Source organism: Podarcis liolepis (assembly GCF_965112155.1).
Source record: "Podarcis liolepis genome assembly, chromosome: 1".
Taxonomy (NCBI): Eukaryota; Metazoa; Chordata; class Lepidosauria; order Squamata; family Lacertidae; genus Podarcis; species Podarcis liolepis.
Genome location: NC_139554.1, coordinates 81,263,510 through 81,283,762, shown reverse-complemented (window position 1 = coordinate 81,283,762; position 20,253 = coordinate 81,263,510). Strand labels below are relative to the sequence as shown.

The 20,253-nt window shown below is 44.5% G+C and overlaps 1 protein-coding gene across 2 annotated transcripts; it reads left to right on the top strand.

The window, feature by feature from the left end:
• The first annotated feature begins 889 nt into the window (after positions 1 to 889).
• On the top strand, positions 890 to 18,742 carry LOC310705585 (membrane-spanning 4-domains subfamily A member 15-like). Of its 2 annotated transcripts, none has more exons than XM_083500249.1 (7): positions 890 to 909; positions 10,992 to 11,209; positions 12,836 to 12,955; positions 13,778 to 13,834; positions 15,039 to 15,161; positions 17,334 to 17,447; positions 17,663 to 17,905. In XM_083500249.1, the coding sequence occupies exons 2-7, from the start codon at positions 11,009 to 11,011 to the stop codon at positions 17,783 to 17,785; spliced, it is 738 nt and encodes a 245-aa protein (XP_083356375.1). In that variant the 5' UTR covers positions 890 to 909; positions 10,992 to 11,008; the 3' UTR covers positions 17,786 to 17,905. The 2 variants fall into 2 exon arrangements, with proteins under 2 accessions (XP_083356375.1, XP_083356374.1); XM_083500248.1 differs by lacking the exon at positions 890 to 909 and adding an exon at positions 8,432 to 8,508 and having other exon boundaries at positions 17,663 to 18,742.
• Positions 18,743 to 20,253: the final 1,511 nt, after the last annotated feature.

Here is a 20,253-nt window from a genome sequence, read left to right as displayed (position 1 = left end):
ATTTCATGGTGTTACTGTCCCTTCTTTTCCATACATCTGTCAAATCACTTTGCCACAGAGTCCCACTCATGTTCCAAGCTGCATGTGCAGCTGCCTCCGGACAGGCAGGCTCCTAGCTTTGCAAGACAGCAGCTTCAGTATCCAGCTAGTAAGGCATGGTGCAAAGGCGAGAGAGAGGTTGGTCGGTGGAACAGAAAGAGGAGGCATGGAAAGAGTGGAAAGAGAAAGGATAGAAAGGGATTTGTAAGTGTGAAGAAACTGTCCCGGGTAGAAGATTATGCAGACAGGCAGGAGACAGGGGGGTGGGGTGGGCGCAGAACCCAGACCCAAACGTGCCACTCCTCCCAGAGTGCTGCTTGAGGTGACTGCCTCAAATCAGAAAGGCTCATCGTAGTGCCAGCCCTGGGCTGTGGGCCACCTGTGGCCTTTGGGCTGCAGGTTTTCCACGTCTGCTTTAAGGGAAAAGGAAACTGGACTCAGCACATAGCAGATTTCTGGAAATCAAAGTCTATTATTGTCCTGATGTCAATTGTCCAGATGGTACGAATAAATTTTAACAGGCCCGTTGCCTAGTGATTGAAACATTCTGTTCAGCCTTCTAGTCAAATACAGTGTTTGACTGGAATTTCTGTGCATGCAAAATGTGAAAAGGCAGTATTTAAATAGAGATTAACTGACCTTCTGTCACCCAGGAAAGCACACTTGGGCACCCGAACCAGTCTCAGCAAAGCAAAGGTCCTGTGAGGAGGCATGCTATATGATTTGTGTTTAGTTTATTATTTGTGTTTGGACATATGGTTTGTAGGAGGGAGGTGTTTTGTTGTTGTTATGGAAATTTTTCAACCCATAATTAGATGTGGTCTTCCTAGCAATGCTGTAGAATCAGGCCTGAAAGAAGAAGGGACACAGGTTTGTAGTGTGCTCCTATCGGTTGTTCTTTGCTTTAAAATGCTGGAGGGGAAAACAAACCCTAACTGAATTGTTTGCTGTGTATCGATTTCAGCTTGTATTTTGCTGGAGGCTCCAGCCATATGTTGACAGGTTTTAAAAGAAGATCAGGATATAATGCTATCATTGCTAAAACTATTTAACATCATTTAGTGCTGAGGCTGTGCTGCATCCTATTATAGTAATTGAAAATACATCTTCCAGCTTAGCTGAATGCCAAGATGAGCAAGAAGATCTTGTGTTCCATCTGGCTTGAGATTTTGATGAATGCCCTAGAAAAGGGAATTGCCACACTTTGAACCAGACATTGACGATGCATTTCTACACAGCCTTACGGTTTGAACTTGGTGCAAATATGGTGCTGGAGTTGCACAGGTGGTGCTAAAGTTTCCTAAGGTGGGTGCCTACCATTCTGGGGATAAAAGGAGAAATATGGGGCTGTCAGAGATTCCTCATGGGGGGTCACATTGTCTCTGCCCTGGCCCCTTTCATGTACCTCATTTACTACTTAAGAGCAAAAGTATACATCCTGCTCCATTGTACCTATAAGACTATTTCTCCTTCAGTCCTTGTGATCTCAAATAATTTGCTCTTCCTTCACCTGAACTGAAAAACAGCAGCAACACTAGTTGCTGACTTCGGTTTAAAAATGGCTTAGGTTTTAGGCTCGGGTATTGTTTATTGCTGCTTGTGTTCATACCTTGGCTGCCCTTGTCTCTGGTTATTACAATCAGTAGCAAGAGCCTGTTGTAAATTTACTATTATTGCTTTGTTAATTGCCTTCTAAACCACTGTCTGGAGGCAATGTGCACATAAGATAATTAAAAACAGTTAAGAACACAAAAACCACATTTAAAGCAAGACTAAAATCCTAACTAGTGGACACTTATGCTGAATGCTCATTTATCCAGCTAGAAAAGCCTGTCAGAACAATAACTATCTTCAATTGTTTCTGGAAAGTGCAGCTAGTGGTTGCCTGCTGTATCTTGACAGAAATGCTGCTCCACAGAACAGGGGCAGCCACACAAAAAGCCCTGCTCTGAGTTACAGTGCAGAGGGCTTCTGAGGCCTGTGGCACTCACAGGAGAAACTCTCCTGCAAAACACAGCAATCTGCTGGGTGTATAAGGCACTTCTCAAGCAACCTTGTCCGGAGCTGCATAGGGACTTGGTATCAACACCCTGAACTTGGCCTGGTAGCAAACTTGGCTGCTGGTGCAAATCCTGCAAGTGAAGTGTTGTTGTGATGGTAGTATTTTGCCCACACAAACAACCTAGCTGCTCTGCACCAGTTGCAACCACAGGAGCAATCACAGTGGTGGCCACACATAGAGCACATTGCAGTAATCCAGCCATGAGGTTACCAATGCCTGGACAACTGTGGTCTCAAACAATCCTGGCCATGAATGTATTTACCAGCCATAGCTGCTAAAAGTCTCTCCTAGCCACATCTGACGCTCCAGGGACTCTCCAGCTGAGATTTGACAGGCACCCTCTCTTTTGATGTTCAGCCATCTCTTTTAATGTAGATCTTTTAATGCTGACAGGCCAATGTGGTCGTTTCAGTGATTATTTTTTACCATTTTTCATGGTGTTTTGTGTTTTATTGTATACCTGTTGCTGCACACTGCCCTGATATTTTATGATATGGCCAGATGTAAATATTTTTTTGAATAAATAAACTCAGGTCATCCAGTTGGAGGAAGCCTCGTGGACCATCTGGAGCTCCAACACCCTGCCTGATACAGGAAATCCTTCCTCTGGCCTCAGAACTTGCCCTGGGTTCTTTGCAGGGATCTCTCTTCACCTGAGATCTCATCAGAGCCCAGCTGGTGTTCCATGTGCATGGTCATATTTCTTTCTCAATGGCTGACTTTGCCACCAACACTGGTGAAAGAAGGGAAGCAGATGGAAGCTTAGCTGTGCGGCAGCAGGCCATTGCGGCGCAATCTAATCTTTTTGCAGAGCCGGCAGTCTAGAAGGGGTTGAAATGCGACCTGCAGGGATGACAAGGTGTGAATGGAAGGAAAGACAAACCATGGGATGTGTGGGTTCTAATTTGGGATATGCAGAGAAGTGGCTTCAGACAATAATTTAAACTGAAGGTGGGGGGGGGAGGCCCACCTGTTTCATTATGTTGCACATGTATGCAAACACCTGAGTTCTAGTGGTGTGTTGCACAGTGCTTTCTGTGGATTGTGGTGCTAAACACATGAAACAAACAGAGTGTTTAGCCCAAGTGTCTTGGTCTTCATTCCCCAGTCAGTGCTGTGATACCCTAATGCATAATGCAGAACCCTCTGCTTGTCCCATTCTGCCTTGAAATTGCATCTGGTTTCCAGTGACAAAAACATGGTAAGGCAATACCTTTCATTATGCTAACTTCAGCTGGTAAATATATAGAAGGTTTTCAGACAAGGGAGTGTTCATTATTGGGCTTCTGGGCATTGATGTTTTTACAGATCTTCAAGATTCATTATTGGGCTTTTAGGCATGCAAGTTCTTAATGAAATGTTAAGCTACAGTTGTTTGTATTGTATTTTCACCCACCGTTTAACACAAAATATAGAACATGTCATTGATGTAGTTGAAGACTAAATCCAAATACAGAGTGATAGCAAAATCAAAACAACAAGAGGGTCATGTGGCATCTTAAAGACTAACCAATTTGTTATGACAGAAGCTTTTGTGAATGACAGTCCACTTCATCAGATGCATGAAGTGTTATCCTGAGTTGCAGGTACACACACACACACACACACACACACACACACGGTTTAGGTGTGGGACTGTAAATGGGAGAGTCAGAAAGAAATGAAATGCAGAAAAAAAACTGGGGAGTGATAGCCATGTACAGCCAGCTCTCAAGTTTCACACTTAAAGCCAAAATTGCATATAGTCAAAACACATTGGGTGCAATGGTTGGTGGGATTGCCAAAGTCTACTCCTGGATACTTGCCTCCTTTCTGCCCCAGTTGTTGTTGTTGTTGTTGTTGTCAGGCACATAAAGATGAAAATTTTCGTACTTAAATTTAAAATTTTGTAACTTAACTTTAAAATTTAAAGTAAGTCCATGGCATTCTGAAGAGATTGGCATTTTTAGTTTTGAAATATCTCAATTATGGGCTGAGCTTTTAAGGTGTTTGTGTAGTCCGGCAAGGCCAAAATTGTCATTTTTTTGAAATTTCAAACCCCCATAATTCAAAAATGGGATGAGATTTTAAAAAATCAAAAACTGAGATTTGGGACCTTCTCTTATACTACTTTTAGGAAACTGAAAGCAATATAAAACAGTAAGGTAAAAGTCATTGGATCACATGACATGGAATGACCCCCACACCTTTTCCCCTGATAAGACCCAAGGCAGCTTACAAATGAGAACAAGAACCGCTAAAAACATAGACAAAACAATCATTAAAAACAATTTAATATTGGTAGAATAAAATGATATAAAATATAAAATTTATTAAAACCATATAAATAATTACAGTAGAAACAGATTAACAGATTGTTCAATTCAATTGTGTGATTCATTAAGCTTTTCCCCTCCTCTCATATGGGGATGGCCCTACTCTGTGCCCATCCAGATAGTTCTTTGTCAATGAAACATTGAAATGGATATCCAGTGCCATCTGAAGGATGATTCTCTAACTTGTGACTCTGATGTGTGTAGACTTGCACTGAATGTTAATGCAGAGTGCCCCTGCTGTTAGCCAAAACTGTAACATCTAATCCAAAAGCTCAGTAATTATTCTTCACATTCATGTGATTTCAGATAGGCATGGCTGCTGGGAGGGAACTGCAAACAGTGAGGTCTGAAGGAAATGAAAGGCGGAAAATGCAAAGAGTGAATTCCATTGCTATTTATTGACATTGTTACAAATTAACAAAGCAGTTTTGGAGAAAGCATGAATCCTGGCACTGGTAATCCAGTTAAAGATGCAATGTGATTTTTGAAAACCGCAAAGATTGCCCTATCAGTCCCATTAGCAGGAGGAAAAGAATTATGAAATAAAGTTGGGAGACAGTAAAAGAACTTTTGTATCACAATAAGTAAGGCATTATAAAAACCATAGCCTCCCCCCCCCCTTATTTCTCACGTTCTGTGAATGAGAACCTCTGAGACAAAGAGGTTATTAAAACTTTAGCTTTTAAGCTCTCTATCAAATCTTATCATAAATTATGTTCAAAAGGACAATAATATCTGATCCATCTACTTATTACAGAATTTCTAAAGCCCAAGCCTCTAATTGCCTTCTCCTGAAGAGGCCATTTTCGTTTTCAATCAGACAGTGGGACTTCTTTTTTCAAGTAAACATGCATAAAATGGGTCTGTGTCTGCGCTGCCATGGGCTCTGCAAATACTATGGTCTCTCTCCATGGTCTGTGACCTTTATACAGTAGAAATTCTTCTACATTGGTTGATAAAAGTCTACACTGGTTGATAAAAAGGGTACTTGTTGGCAAACGTGTTTATTAACATCGCACTTCTTATGCAGATACGTAAATAAAGAAAGCGATATTCTGCCCTCTGCTGTTCCAGAGACAGAACTGTGAAACGTTGCATTAAAACCCCAATGAGGTGTTCCTTCCAAGTTTCTGTTTCTGGCACCCATCTCTTATCACTCAGACAAGCTTCGCCATGTAAATGGTGGTAACTCAGCCTCTCCTACTAATGGTGGGAAATTGCTTCATCAGTGAAAGTGGCCTTAGGATACAAGCCAGCTGCAGGAAAGCTGGAGCAAGCAGTGTAAAGAAATAATTTTCTATCATTCTTCAGATATTGAAAAAGCTGCCCCAAAGAATTATAACATGTGACAACGGTAACCTAAGTCTGGAGCAGACAAAAGTTAAGGTGAAGCAGCCTGCAGGTTTTACTATGTGAAGAGCGTTTGGGTGACACACCTACATACTGCAGCCGACACACTAATGTGTGTCACGACACACAGTTTGGAAAGTCCTGCCCTAGAGCATTATTTTTATATTTTTATTTCATTTAAAACATTTCTATACTGCTTTTTTATTCGCTGGATGTTTTCCAGCACCTCCTCAAAACACTGTTGTTCAGGCAAGCTTATCTAGACTTCTCCTTTCGGTTTGTCTTTCTGTCTACTCTTGATGTTTATCACGTCAATGTTTTAAAATGGCCACTCACCCACTCCAGCGGTGGGTGTCGGTTGCAAGCCAGCATGGGGCTTCCTCATCCTCCCACAGCCATGCCATGCGCCCCTGAGCATTGCTCCCACCCCCTGGCCATTGCGGTGCCTGATGGGTTCCTGCTAAACCCAGAATCAAATTCTGGCCTATCTGCGGCAGCCTGGGGGTGGGGCAACAGGAGCATCTGGTGAGGTTTCTCTCTGGTCCACTCCCAGAGCTTCAAGGGAGGGTCTGAAGCAGCCACATTTATTAAGAATTTAAATATTTGAGGTGGGGTGTAAAGCTGCCTAGAGGTTTTGTTACAATCAGAGCTCTCACTCACACACACATACACTAACCGTGCCTTAAGTAGTTTACAGCAGTTCAGAATAGCTGGAATAGGGACAAGGGTGCCAGCTTGAATAAAATATTGGGGGGGGGGAGCCCTGCCCTGCATGACACAGTGCACACGCCCCATTTGAATGGCAATGCCAATCAATTGGGAGGGGGTAAGCCCCTCAAATATTTTATTGGAGAAGCTGAAGGGACCTTGGCTCCTAGGAGTTGGCTCCTATGTGTGGTCACAAGCCCTTGTAGGAAACCTGAGCGTGGCAGTGGCTTGTGGGTCAAGAGGCAGAAGTAAATGCCTCTTGGCTCTCATTTTTATACAGCAGGCTGGCTAGGTTTTTTGCCCTGGGTGAAGAAGAAGAGTTTGGATTTGATATCCCGCTTTATCACTAACCTAAGGCGTCTCAGAGCGGCTCCTTTTCCATTCCTCCCCCACAACAAACACTCTGTGAGGTGAGTGAGGCTGAGAGACTTCAGAGAAGTGTGACTGGCCCGAGGTCACCCAGCAGCTGCATGTGGAGGAGCAGGGACGCCAACCCGGTTCACCAGATTACAAGTCCACCAGATTAAGCACTACACCACACTGGCGAAGCCTCTAGAGGTGTGCCATTGAAACTCCCTTGTGTGTGTATGCAAATGCACGCGGGTGGGTGGGTGCCAAACTAGGTCTTTGACCCAGGTGAAATAAAAGCTAATTTTGCCCCCTGCAGTAAGCCACAAGTCCCATCATGCGGAGGTCAGGTTTCTATACACAAACAACCATGTATTTCTCTCAATTTTCCATCCAAACAAGCAAAGGGCATGGTCACCGCTCAAGGACACATTTCAGCCTGGTAAAACCACTCAAGGAGCAAGGCCAGTGAGGGGTCCTGGTCTGGGGCAGAAGGGTGATCCTAGGAAGAGTCCCAGGGCCTAGACAGAGACACCTAGAGAACATATTCACCGTTCAAGGCTGAGGAGTCCCACCCTTCAAACATATCAATAAAGCCCTACAAATCATAGCGATTACTACTACACTCTTTAGAACACTGTACTGTATATCCCTAGAAATGGGTGGGCCCCAGCTGCAATTTAGAATGGAACTGACACAAATGAGTTAATTTGGGCCAATTATAATTGCCTCACTAATTAACTTACAATTGGGCCTCCTCAATGGGACCCTCTACTACCCCTTCCTTTCCCTAACATACTCAGCGATGAGGGTAGTGAGGTTTGCAGGAAAGCTTTTGCCAGGCCCACATACCACTGGAAGTGTCGTTCCTATGGCTCTTTCTTAACAACTCTGGACACTTGTGGCAGCATTTGGGATCCTCCTGCGAGGGCTTGATGCCACCACGTAAGCTCTGAGTAGGCAGTGGAGCAGTGGTGAGGGCATGACCAGCTGGGTGGACCCAGGCCTCCAATGAGTCTCGGCGGCCTGGCTCAGCAGGGGCTTACAGGAGCCAGAATGCAAAGGTTGGAATTCAATGTCATGCTAAGGTGACAATTCCGTCAGCGCAAGCATTTCTGCTGGCCAAACCGAACAATCTCCCTGCTCTCATGTGCTGTTCCGGGGGTTCTCCTGACCCTCCTGAGCAGATCTGGGGAGGGCATGAGGATCACATGGGGTTTGGGTTCCACAAGGGGCTCCTTGAGTTGGGTTTGGTCTGCCCATTAAGGCCTCCTCGGCACAGGGTCATCATCAGTAAGGAAAATGACCCAAAGAGTCACACTGCTGCCGGGGCTGGAAAGGGGTTAGTTAACCTCTGGTTTGCTAGTAAAACTGGATTACTGTGTTGCAAAATGATGCATGTCTAAAAAATGTGTCGCCAATATGAAAAGTTTGGACAACTCTGCTCTAGGGTATAGAGAAGCTCTTTAATAGAAGGGACCATGGCAACCATAACCCTGATGAAGGTAGAACTGGGACGTACCTGCAGGAGAAGGGCGGGGTGGAGGGATATGACCAAGCAAATAAGATCAAAGGTCCAACAGCAACGAATGACACTCTTTAAAATTCTGAGCAAGCTTCCTGGTTGACTGAGTAGAACTTGAACACCCGAGAGGGAAAGCAGTATCTGCAGGGTCGGGAAATACAGTGAGTCCTATCACCTTTCAGTAGCTTGGGTCATTATTAGGAGGATCATTGGTCACTGATGGTGGCCGAGGCCTCTCGCAGGAAGGAGAGAGGGGTACGGAGAAAGACAGGGAGGGAGAGTCTCCAGGGTAAAGAATTAGATCTTTTTCATGCTGCTAGAAATAGGGCAAATGGGGAAGATGGGTGGGGTGGAGGTGGCAGTGGATGCAAACCCATTTGCCCTTGAAACAGGCAATAGAATACCTAGGGTGAGATTCAATGTAGCACTAAGTGGGGTATAGGGAACAAGCTCAACTCACACAATGAGACTTCCTCCCCCCCTTTCCCTCCCTTGCATCCCCTGAACCAGTTCTGGAGGTTCCTTTAACCCTCCAACGATGATTTAAGGGCAGTGGCGTAGCGTGGGGGGTGCAGGGGGGGCCGGTCGCACCGGGCGCAACATCTGGGGGGGGCGCTCGCACTCGCAGCTCTCTGCCGCTACCTGGCTCACTCAAACTCTCTCACTGCAGTGCTGGCTGTGTGAATCCGATCCGATCCGCTGGGTTGCCGCCCACTGTGGAGGGGGTGGGTACCAGGGTGCGGAGAGAGAGTGAGGGACTATCTGGGGGAGGGACAGTGCAGCGGCCACCCAGCGCTGAGCGCTGAGCGCGGGAGAGAACCACACCAGACCGGACCAGGCAGCAGCAAGAAGAAGCTGGCAGTGGCGGCAGGTTAGGGGTTAGGGGGCGCAAATTACTTGCCTTGCCCCGGGTGCTGACAACCCACGCTACGCCGCTGTTTAAGGGGCATAAGGGTGGATGGGCCAGGGGAAAGGAGGGAACTGCACAAATATACCTCATCTCACCCATACAACAACATAGTTAAATCCCACCCCTATTTCTTACTCTCTTTTAGGGATGGGGGAGAATTTCAATTGTTTGTATTTAAAGGTGAATCTACCTAATCTGCGGGACGCGGGTGGCGCTTTGGGTTAAAACACAGAGCCTAGGACTTGCTGATCAGAAGGTCGGCGGTTCGAATCCCCGCGACGGGGTGAGCTCCCGTTCTCGGTCCCTGCTCCTGCCAACCTAGCAGTTCAAAAGCATGTCAAAGTGCAAGTACATAAATAGGTACCACTTCGGCGGAAAGGTAAACGGCATTTCCGTGCACTGCTCTGGTTCGCTAGAAGCGGCTTAGTCATGCTGGCCACATGACCCGGAAGCTGTATGCCAGCTTCCTCGGCCAATAAAGCGAGATGAGTGCCGCAACCCCAGAGTCGGTCACGACTGGGAGAAGAGACAGTGGAAGAGGACTGGAAAAAGTTCAAGGACTATTTGCAAAAGCATTGTAAATTGTATGAATGTTAAGGTGATGCAGGATAGAAAATAACCTGGCACTAGTAAATTAGTGGAAAGATGCATGAAAATAAGTGAACTATAAGAACAAGGTTGAAATTTTGATTAATAGCAGGTCAAATTTAAATATCCAAATATCTGAAAATAAAGTTCAAAATTGGAGACATAATTTCCGAAAACTACAAAATAAGATTTGAAAGAAGGTGAAGTACTGCTGAATATAATTTTATAAATTGGAACGCAGGAAAGGGAGATGTGAGGAAGTCCGAAAAGAAGGTTTATGGAAGTTTGGTTTAGTGAAAATTAATTATGCTGTACGTTATATGTTTTGTGTTTATTTTTTCTGTTTTTTCCCCCCATGTTGGTGATGGTGTTTTATGTGTTGGGTGATGTACTGTTTAAAACCTTTAATAAATATTTTATATAAAAAAAAAAGAGTCGGTCACGACTGGACCTAATGGTCAGGGGTCCCTTTACCTTTACCTACCTAATCTGCACTTTCGAAAACAATACGCATTATGCAATCAGCCTTCCAAATTCACACTTCTCCAAATTTTGCAGTGTAGTTTTCCAGCCAGGTAACATATATTCGTGAAAATAACGTACAATAATGCATAATATAAGGCGAAAGTGCTTTCCATAACTGTGTGCATTCGGCATAACTGAACCCAAAATGTGCTTACTAGAAGCAATTTTGTAGTACAATGCTGATGAATTTTCATGAGGACTTTTTAAAAAATATGGCAAACTAATGTGGATAACTGAATTTGAAATTTGAAAACGAGAAACTGAGAGAATGAAATTGAGAGAAGCGTCCATCCCTAATCTACTGTATATATGTAATTCTGGCACGAAGTGTATCTGTAAAAATCACTGGAGCTACTACTACTGCACTGGAGAGTGTGGAATTCTGATGTATTTAGAGAACAGTCTATAACCAGTCTGTGTCAGTTGTACATTCGTTCATTCATTTGTTCATAAATCTGTTCTGTCCCAGAACAGCCAGCTTGTTTTTACCAGCAACATAGAACTGTCTCCTGTCATTGCATATGCCCGAGGGAGCCCATATCAAACTCAGAGCAAGGATAAACAATGTGCACTTTTCATGAACGAATTCATGGGTTCTTTTCTCTTTCCCCTCTGTTACAGTAGCTGCATTGCTCAGCATGGACAACCAAGCATTCGTGGTTATTCCTCACCATGGTGTGATGGCCAGCCACCCAAACCAGATTTTGTACCCAACTGGTGCCATGCATTTGGGTGCCCAGCCGCTCGGAACAGGCTATCCAGGGAGCCATCTCTATGGAGGAACTGAGCCAGCTGGTAACTTACGTACAGAACGCAAAGGAGAACCCAGGGTGCTAGGGGTAAGTGACCCATCTCATACTATGGTCTCTGGGGATTATTGTGATCACCAATAAAGAGTTATATAGCAAAAATAATTATGTAAAGAACAGAAGCATTGCCTCTCTGTCACAATTCATCCACCCCAGCTCTGATATTCTGATTCACATCAAGGGATGTGGGGAAATAATTCAGCATTGAAAGGTGAACTAATTCACACTCTTTGGCACACTATGCACACCAAAATGTAGCCATCTTTCAAAATGTACACTTCTCTGAAATATGCTTCACCGTAAAATGTTTTCTATTTGGGTACAATTGCTGTGCTAAATGTGTATGTTTGGCAATGCATGCTGAAATGTGTGTGGTAAGATAAATTCACCCTGAAGGGAAACTTTCTGGGGAGGGAGGGAAATTGTGATTTGTAGGGAAATGTGGAGAACTGAAATTAAGACTGGAAAAGTGAGAAACGGAGAGAAATTTAAAATGGTCCTATCTAAGCTGAACACCTGAAATATCTGCTTTCATGCAGATGCGGGATGCGGGTGGCGCTGTGGGTTAAACCACAGAGCCTAGGACTTGCCAATCAGAAGGTCGGCGGTTCAAATCCCTGCGACGAGGTGAGCTCCCGTTGCTCGGTCCCAGCTCCTGCCAACCTAGCAGTTTGAAAGCACGTCAAAGTGCAAGTAGATAAATAGGTACCGCTCCGGCGGGAAGGTAAACGGTGTTTCCGTGTGCTGCTCTAGTTCGCCCGAAGCGGCTTAGTCATGCTGGCCACATGACCCAGAAGCTGTACGCTGGCTCCCTCAGTCAATAAAGCAAGATGAGTGCCGCAACCCCAAGGTCGGCCACGACTGGACCTAATGGTCAGGGGTCCCTTTACCTTTACCAAGCTTAACACCTGAAACATCTGCTTTGGGGGAAAATCCAGGTTTCCCTCTTCCCCTCACCCCCGCCAGTTTTCAGCAGTACTTAAAAAAACTGAGTTGCAGTGGAATTCCCCCACCCCACAGACACACAAAACAATGTTTTCTGAATGCCACTTCTTCCCAAAGTGTGTTAAAGTTATCTATATCTATATCTACATCTATATAAACACACACCCTTTCGCCGCACTTCCGCAATCCTTATTCTGGCTGCTGTTAGGAAGGGAGGAACTTTATATGAGGCATTGTGTGAGAGTTGCTGCTGCACTAGGTGGGGTGGATGTACCCCAAACCAGGAGCTGGTAGCACCTCTTTGGCCCAGGTCGGGTGAGCTTAGCTTCCCCCTCAAACAACACTTGTAGCTGTTTCAATAGCAAAGCCTAAATGGTGGAAAGGCAGGATATGACACTGTAAAATAAACAAACCAAGCCGTGGCAATTTTCTCACTCCTCTTTGGGCTGCGTACCTTTTCGTTTGTTTTAAATGTCGTTTTTACAACCATACATTTGCATGATATATAGGGCGTGTCTAAAAAATTGATTTTTGAAACTCTGAAATGCTGCTCTTTGGGAATGGGGAGGGTGTTTTATGAAGACACAAAAGTTGGTCAGCGCTCTGGACAGTTCCTTCAGTTTCAAATTGACAGAATTTGTCTCCCCAAACAAGGACTGTCAAGGATACTGGGACTCATCTCACCTATTCTATTCAATTGTATTATTACAGGCTATCCAGATTCTGATTGGCTTGGTTCACATTAGTTTTGGGAGCCTCTTGACCCTTCTCTTGGACAGAAGCCGATCATCCACTGTGCTCTCTGGATACGTGTACTGGGGCGGACTCATTGTAAGTAGCACCAGTTCAATTCAAACAAATTCACACTATGCCAGCCACTTCCCCGTTTGACAAGTGATTGCTGCAGGCAACCTTTCCTCTAAGGGAAAGAGAACCTCACCATTCAAGAAACCCTAAGAATAGGGAATTAAATAGCAGTTAGATGTTTCATGAATTCAATAGCACTTGAATGTGACATTTCGATGACTAATTGCCTAGTCTTTTTACATCCAACAGTTGACCAGCGGGGAGGTACCAACTAGGTGGGAAATTGGCCTTGTCCACATGGTTTCTGGGATCAAATGCTTTCTGTGCATTTTGGAACGGACATGGAAGCAGCTCTTAAGCTGAGCCTACATTTAGCGGTCATTTGTATAAGAAACCCAAATTGCTGGTTTCTCTTAGGAATACCAAACTGAATTCAGATAATTTGCCAGGTTGAGTTCAGACAATTTAATGCAGGTAGGGATACCAACATATAACATGTGTGTGTGTGTGTGTGTGTGTGTGTGTGTGTGTGTTCAATTTATTTGGATGCTCAGACACTACATTGAGGAATCGCAGCTTATTAGCTGAAGGCTGAACTCCAATTTCCTATGCTTTCCAGGAGATGGTGGGTTATGCATCAAAGACAGGAATGGTAACTACAACAGAAAAAAATCACATTCAGGAAATGCACGTGGTGCATTTTTTCCTGTCCTAATTATCTTGCCCCTGGCCCCTTACTTTTGCCTCATAACTCCTGTAGACAGCCTGCCCCATTTGTCAGCATCCCACCTGAATTTGGAGTGAAGTTTTACTCTAATCCTGATTTGTTTTTCTTGTGTGACCCAGTTCATCATTTCCGGATTTGCATTGGCGATAACTGAGCATAACAGATCATCCCTACAGGTGAGTCTGGTTCCTCACATCCTGCCCTGCCTCTCAACCCACCATTTACTGCACATATATTGCACACTTTCTTTGGGAGCTCAGTACAGCTTACACAAGACTTCTAAAAATCCTCCTGTCAGGACTTCAGGGCTACAGAATCTGTAGCATCCTCCTTGTTCTGAATTTCCCCCCAGATAAGAGTAGCCAACTCTTATTGGAGTCCCAAACCTTGTGACTCCTCAGAGAGGTCTTGGAATAGCATGGAAAAGCTGAGACTCTTTTAATCATTGAGCCTTCTCTGCAGTTGCTGTGCAAATATCCTAATAAAATAAAATGGCGTTTTCTTAGAGAGATTCCTGGAAATAATCTGACTTCTATTGGCAGTTGTTTCTAAGGTCTGACCTTGGACTGAAGCAGTATTTCATCCCTGCATAATTGATCTAGGAAGTAGGCTTGTCCAAAATTTATCAGAAAACAATTTTTTGATACTTTTAAAAAAACCACGTTTTCTTTTTCCAAGCTCTTCCTGAAGACTTGGAGAATTTCAGTCCACCCACGGATAATACCTGCAAAACTCCCACTTCTTTTAATGCTCACAAATAACATGGAGAAATTTTGGGGCGCCATTTTCAGACAGCCCTAGTTTTCACATAGTCAAAAGGAGGTTAAAAAAAAGAAAAGAAAGGCCAAACTCTTGCAATTCCATTAATAGAGATGGTGCCAAAAGTTCTAGTCATGCATTTTAAAGCTGCATCTGTGGAAGGGTAGTGGGAAGTGTACAGGAAGATCTGAAGTGGGATATAACCATGTTTGGCTTGCATGCTTGCAGTTCTCTCCACCACAAGGAACCCTAGGTTCTTGCTCACACAGAGGACAGTCACTGCATCCGGTCAAAGCACTTCCTCCTTTAAACCTTCCCACTCAACTCAGGAAGATGCGGGGCAGGTGGTGGGGCTGGGAGCAGTGTGCACAGCCCACCTCCCCCACCATGTTTAAGAATATCTGAATAGGGCTGTGGTAGCCAGCATGGTGCCCTTGAGATGTTGTTGGACTACAACTCCCATCAGCCCCAGCCAGCAGGGCCATCGCTCAGGGATGCTGGGATGGCCAGCAACACTTGGAAGGCACGGTATTGGCTATCCCTAGAATAAGGCTTTTGTCAGGTTGCTATGCAGCATGACCAGAATAGCTTGTGCCCTAAGGGTGTATTTGTTTCTTACAGATGAAAGTCAGCGCATGCCTGAACATTGTGAGCACTCTTGCTGCAACTGTTGGGATAATTGTTCTCCTCATAGATGAAAATATTTTTCCTGTTTATTATACGCCCTCTGACTTAATACACCTGGTAAGCCTGTTTTGGGGAATGTTGAGTTCTGAACTTATTTTAGCAGCAGTTGAATGGGCTGCATCTGAAAGCTCCCTTAACCTGGATGTAGCAAATGGGGTTGGCTGCCAAACTCCTGAATTATTATTTTTTGTTTTCCACTGTAATCCTCATCCTTTATTTGCTCTGCCCTCATTATATCCCTTGCCATTTACCAAGTGGTGTGAAGCGAAACTGCTACTGGGTAGGAGGATCTGGCAGGAGGGTAGGTTAAGCCAGGGAGATAAAATAGACCTTTTTTAGTCACCTGAGCCATAAAGGAATCAGGCGGAGCTTGATTTAATATAACGGCAACCTCACAACTTTTTAAGGCTGTGTCTCCTTCCACTGCCAGCTTGTAGATGTGGCAGGAAAGGAGTTCACAAGATGAACTAGGTCCCAGCACCAACACTGCCGCACAGACCATGCAGAGGTAGAGTTATATCATTGACTGCACTAATAATACTAATAAGGCTAATGCTAATGCTAATAAGTCGTCTAGCAACAATTGAATTTAACATTTCAGCCACATAGGGACTAGTTTGGCTCTTCAATGGCAAATATATTGCAACCAGGGACAGTGAATTAACCGTGTACCCTGCTCTCAGGTACAGCCAAGCCCCTCAGACATCACTTGGACTGCAGAGAAACCCTGCTACAGGCTGGTGTGTTAAAAACACAAGCTCTGCAAATAAACCTGACTTGCTAATACCTGTGTGGAGCCTGAATCAGCCGCGGACGTTTAATAGATGACAGAGGGCTCGTCTGTGCTTCTGCTTGGCCTGTGCTTTCTAGGCATGGGTCCGAGTGGTTTTGTGTTTGCCCCACCCCTTTCCCCCTGGAAAACCCACTCTTTAGTGGTAAATCGGAACAAATGGCAATCCACAGAAAACCTGATTGCCGTGTGCTCTGATTCAGCACTGAACCATGGGGCAAGCTGCAGGGCAAACAGAAGTGTGTATAAGCCCACAGTGGTGATTTCTTAAGATCGGAGCTAATTTTAACTTGTTTCCATTATATATATATATATATATATATATATATATATATATATGCAGGTTTTGGTGTCTTTGGGTGTCTTCCCGTGTAAGAGTTGGGGTGTCTAGGCGACGTTTCGACGAGGTCTCACTCGTCATCTTCAGGCTGGTGCTTTCGGCTTCTTGTTACTGGAACAGAGTTACTGGAACTCTGTTCCAGTAACAAGAAGCCGAAAGCACCAGCCTGAAGATGACGAGTGAGACCTCGTCGAAACGTCGCCTAGACACCCCAACTCTTACACGGGAAGACACCCGAAGACACCAAAACCTGCATTCCTGTACCCGTGAAAATCTACGAAAGCATATATATATATATATATATATATGCTTTCGTAGATTTTCACGGGTACAGGAATGCAGGTTTTGGTGGCTCTGTTCCAGTAACAAGAAGCCGAAAGCACCAGCCTGAAGATGACGAGTGAGACCTCGTCAAAACGTCGCCTAGACACCCCAACTCTTACACGGGAAGACACCCGAAGACACCAAAACCTGCATATATATATATATATATATATATATATATATATATATATACACACACACACACACACACACACACACAGGCAATGATTGTTTAGTGTGGGGGTTATGTTCCTGACTCCCACGCATGTTGGGGGAGCACACATAAGCCCACCGCACCCCGCCTCCTTTCTGGCCACTTCCGGGTTGCTGTGATGCATGTGCTCGCGGTTGCACATCAATTGGACGCATGTAAATTGGCCATTGCCTGTATAAAAAGGCATTCAAGTAAACGAGGAAATTACTTTTCTCCCTTTGGGTGCCGGATTCATCACACATTAGTAAATGCCAAATCTAAACATTGGTGATCCAGATGTTGGTGTTGTCAGAACCTCTTTATGAGCGTGTTTCAGAACCATAGGGCCTGGGAAGCTGAATTACAAGTCGCAACAATGTTTAAGGCAAAATACTGATCAATCTTAAATTAAAATGTTTAAAATATTATTTACTGTTACAATTGAACAGTATTGCTATCTGAAGACAAACACTGGGTCTTTTATTTTATCATCTATTACTTTAGTAGTTTTCTGTGGTGATTCAGTTATCCTTAATTGTGTAACCTTAATATGATCTGACGGCATGGCTTCATGTTTGGCAGAGAGTAGCCCTAGGACTTTTAAATGTCATCTTGATCTTTGCCGTCCTGGAGTTCTTCATTGGAATGGTCTCTCTAAGTTTCGGGTATGAAGCAATATTCCGTCGAGGTGAAGAGGTAAGCATCTCCATGGGACTTCTTCTGGGGTAGGGGGGGTGAAACTTGTAAGATGTTTGCTTTGGGAAAATGGGAACCAGGTGGCTTCTAGAGAATCAAAAGGAGGAGGAGATGCTACTGGGAGAAAATTAAGTCAGTGGTGGCATCTGGAAGGATGTAAAGCGTAATAATAGCACCCGAGACCTTCTAATTGTTCATTGTAATCTACTTTCCAGGCAATATATGATGTGCCAGATGCAGTCATACCACACCAAGGAAATCTTCTGCCAATAGGTCCTCCTCCATCTTATGAAACATATGCCAACCCGTGCTATGAACCCTCAAGCCAGGGAGAATAGAAAAGCCAGGATGAGATTCCTAAGAACAATTACACCCAATTCAGCTCTTCTGGAATGCCAAGTCAATCACAAACTTCAGATGTGTCTCTGCTGTGTTATGTACATAGTCTTGGGAGAAAGGCCTGGGAATAAGAAGGCATGTCTCTTTGAAACTCCACTGTTGCTGGCACAATGTCCTAGCTTCCCCATTGTAAAGCAACCTACCTGTCGCGATTCAAGCATTCTTCAGCCAGAGATAGACTGATCAATCTGATTCTGTCCTCTCTCAGTTTCGCTGGCTTGAAATCATAGGTCTGTTCCATGTGGTTGTTGTATAGATCTTTTTGTTGCTCAAAGGATGGACAAAAAGTTTCTATTTAAATTGTGCACATTTTGTATGCACCTCTTATGTCAAACTGACACTCTTTTCATCAAATATGCATTTCCCAATACTTTTCAATGCATTTGCCTGTAAAATGTGAATTTTGTAAAAAAATTAAATTTTAAACATGCGTGCCCTTTACACGCACCAATAATGTACTGCAGAATCCTTATAAAGCTGTGAGCTGACTGGGAGTTGTATTCTGATCTGCAAGCAAGTCCAGCCTTGTCTAGGGTTGCCATGTTTCAAAAAGTGAAAATCCAGACAGAAAAGTTGTAGAACTATTTTTGGCAAAGTTTTGAGCTATTCCTGAGGGAAATCAGCAAAAATGACCTTGCTGACATGGATTTTCCAGGATATTTAGCCAATTTCCGCACGGACACTGCTTGTGACTGCAGTATTCTGGATATGTCTGGGAAATTATGGACTTATGGCAACCCTAGCCTTGTCAGATTGGTTGAGTTCACTGCAAAACAAATTCTTCCTCTGTTCTTACCATACATGCACTGGAATTTCTTCCTTGTTATTCTCATCTATGAGGACGGGGGGAGAAAATCTCTTCCAGTTCTCATATTTTAGTGAACAAAAACCCCAGGGGGGAAAAAATCAACTATCACAGAAAATAGCTCTAAACTTGCACTGTATTCCCGGAAGTGGCTTTTAGGAAAGTTCAAATATAATGCAGAAGGGAACAGTTATGGAAACAGAATAAACTAGCATATGAATGCAGCCTAATTCAGTATAAGGTAGCATCCTGTGTCCCTTTGAGAAATATAATGAAGTTCAATGCTATTAATAAAAAAAGCTAAAACATAATGAATAAGCCTCTTTAATGCCTTATATGTCAATGAGCAGAGTGGGGCTGCATTTAGTGTGCCTTTGGCTCACCACCAACTTCCATGCATTGAGTGTAGTTGATTGAATAAGAGAAGCCTACACATATATAGTGCTACCTGATCCGGACCCCTGATTCTGCCAAGGTTCCAGATTGCAGGAAAGCCTATGCATGGAAAAATATTCGGATGTAGGTTTCACTTTTTCATATGCTATGGCTAGAACAAGGGAGGCTGCCAGGGGCAGAGCCAGCCACTTGAGCACCTGGAACGGTGCACATGCCATGCACTTGGGGGCGGGGCAATCTGCCCAAAGGGTGAGGCAATCCTCCCAGGGGGCCAATCATGGCGTGGCTATCCTCCTGGGGGGCGGCCAATCGTGGTATGGCAGTGTGATCCTCCCGGTGGGAGTCCGATCGTGGCGCGGTGGCGTGATCGGCCCAGGGGGGATTTTGTCACCCCCCTCTGGGATGACACCCAGGGCAGACTGCCCCCACTGCACCCCCCTTCCTACACCCCTGGGTGCTGCTCCACTTCCCCTTCTAAATGGGGAGTTCTCTTAGCCAGTGTGGTGTAGTGGTTAAGAGTGGTGGACTCGTCATCTGGGGAACCAGGTTCGCGTCTCCGCTCCTCCGCATGCAGCTGCTGGGTGACCTTGGGCCAGTCACACTTCTCTGAAGTCTCTCAGCCTCATTCACCTCACAGAGTGTTTGTTGTGGGGGAGGAAGGGAAAGGAGAATGTTAGCCGCTTTGAGACTCCTTCGGGTAGTGATAAAGCGGGATATCAAATCCAAACTCTTCTGTCAAAATGTCTTGCGGAACCTTCCAGCGTTATGGGAAATTCCAACCGTCACTCTTCATTTGCCTCTTTTCTCTCAATCTCTGTCCTAATTTCTAGGTAGCCTTATGCCAAGTTTCTCATGGACTGTGATACTCTGAACAAAATAATCCTGACAGATTTACCAGTGCATTGACTGGTTTTGCCGTTAAGCAAGAGAAAGGAGTCTTGGTTTCCAAGCTTTTTACTGCCTCAGGAGGGTCACATTTTTTCACCATGACAGCATAGCCGCAAGTCATGCAAAACATCCTTCTTCCCATGTCCATCCATGAGACATGAGCTACTGTGACGATGTCAGCTCAGTTTCTCTTTGAAATTTATACCAAAGAACTGATTTGTAGCCATGATCCTGACCACATCAACTTTTTAACCATGGCTGAACTATTTTGTTTGCTTTCCTGCAAAACCATCACATCACATTTTAATGTAAATATTG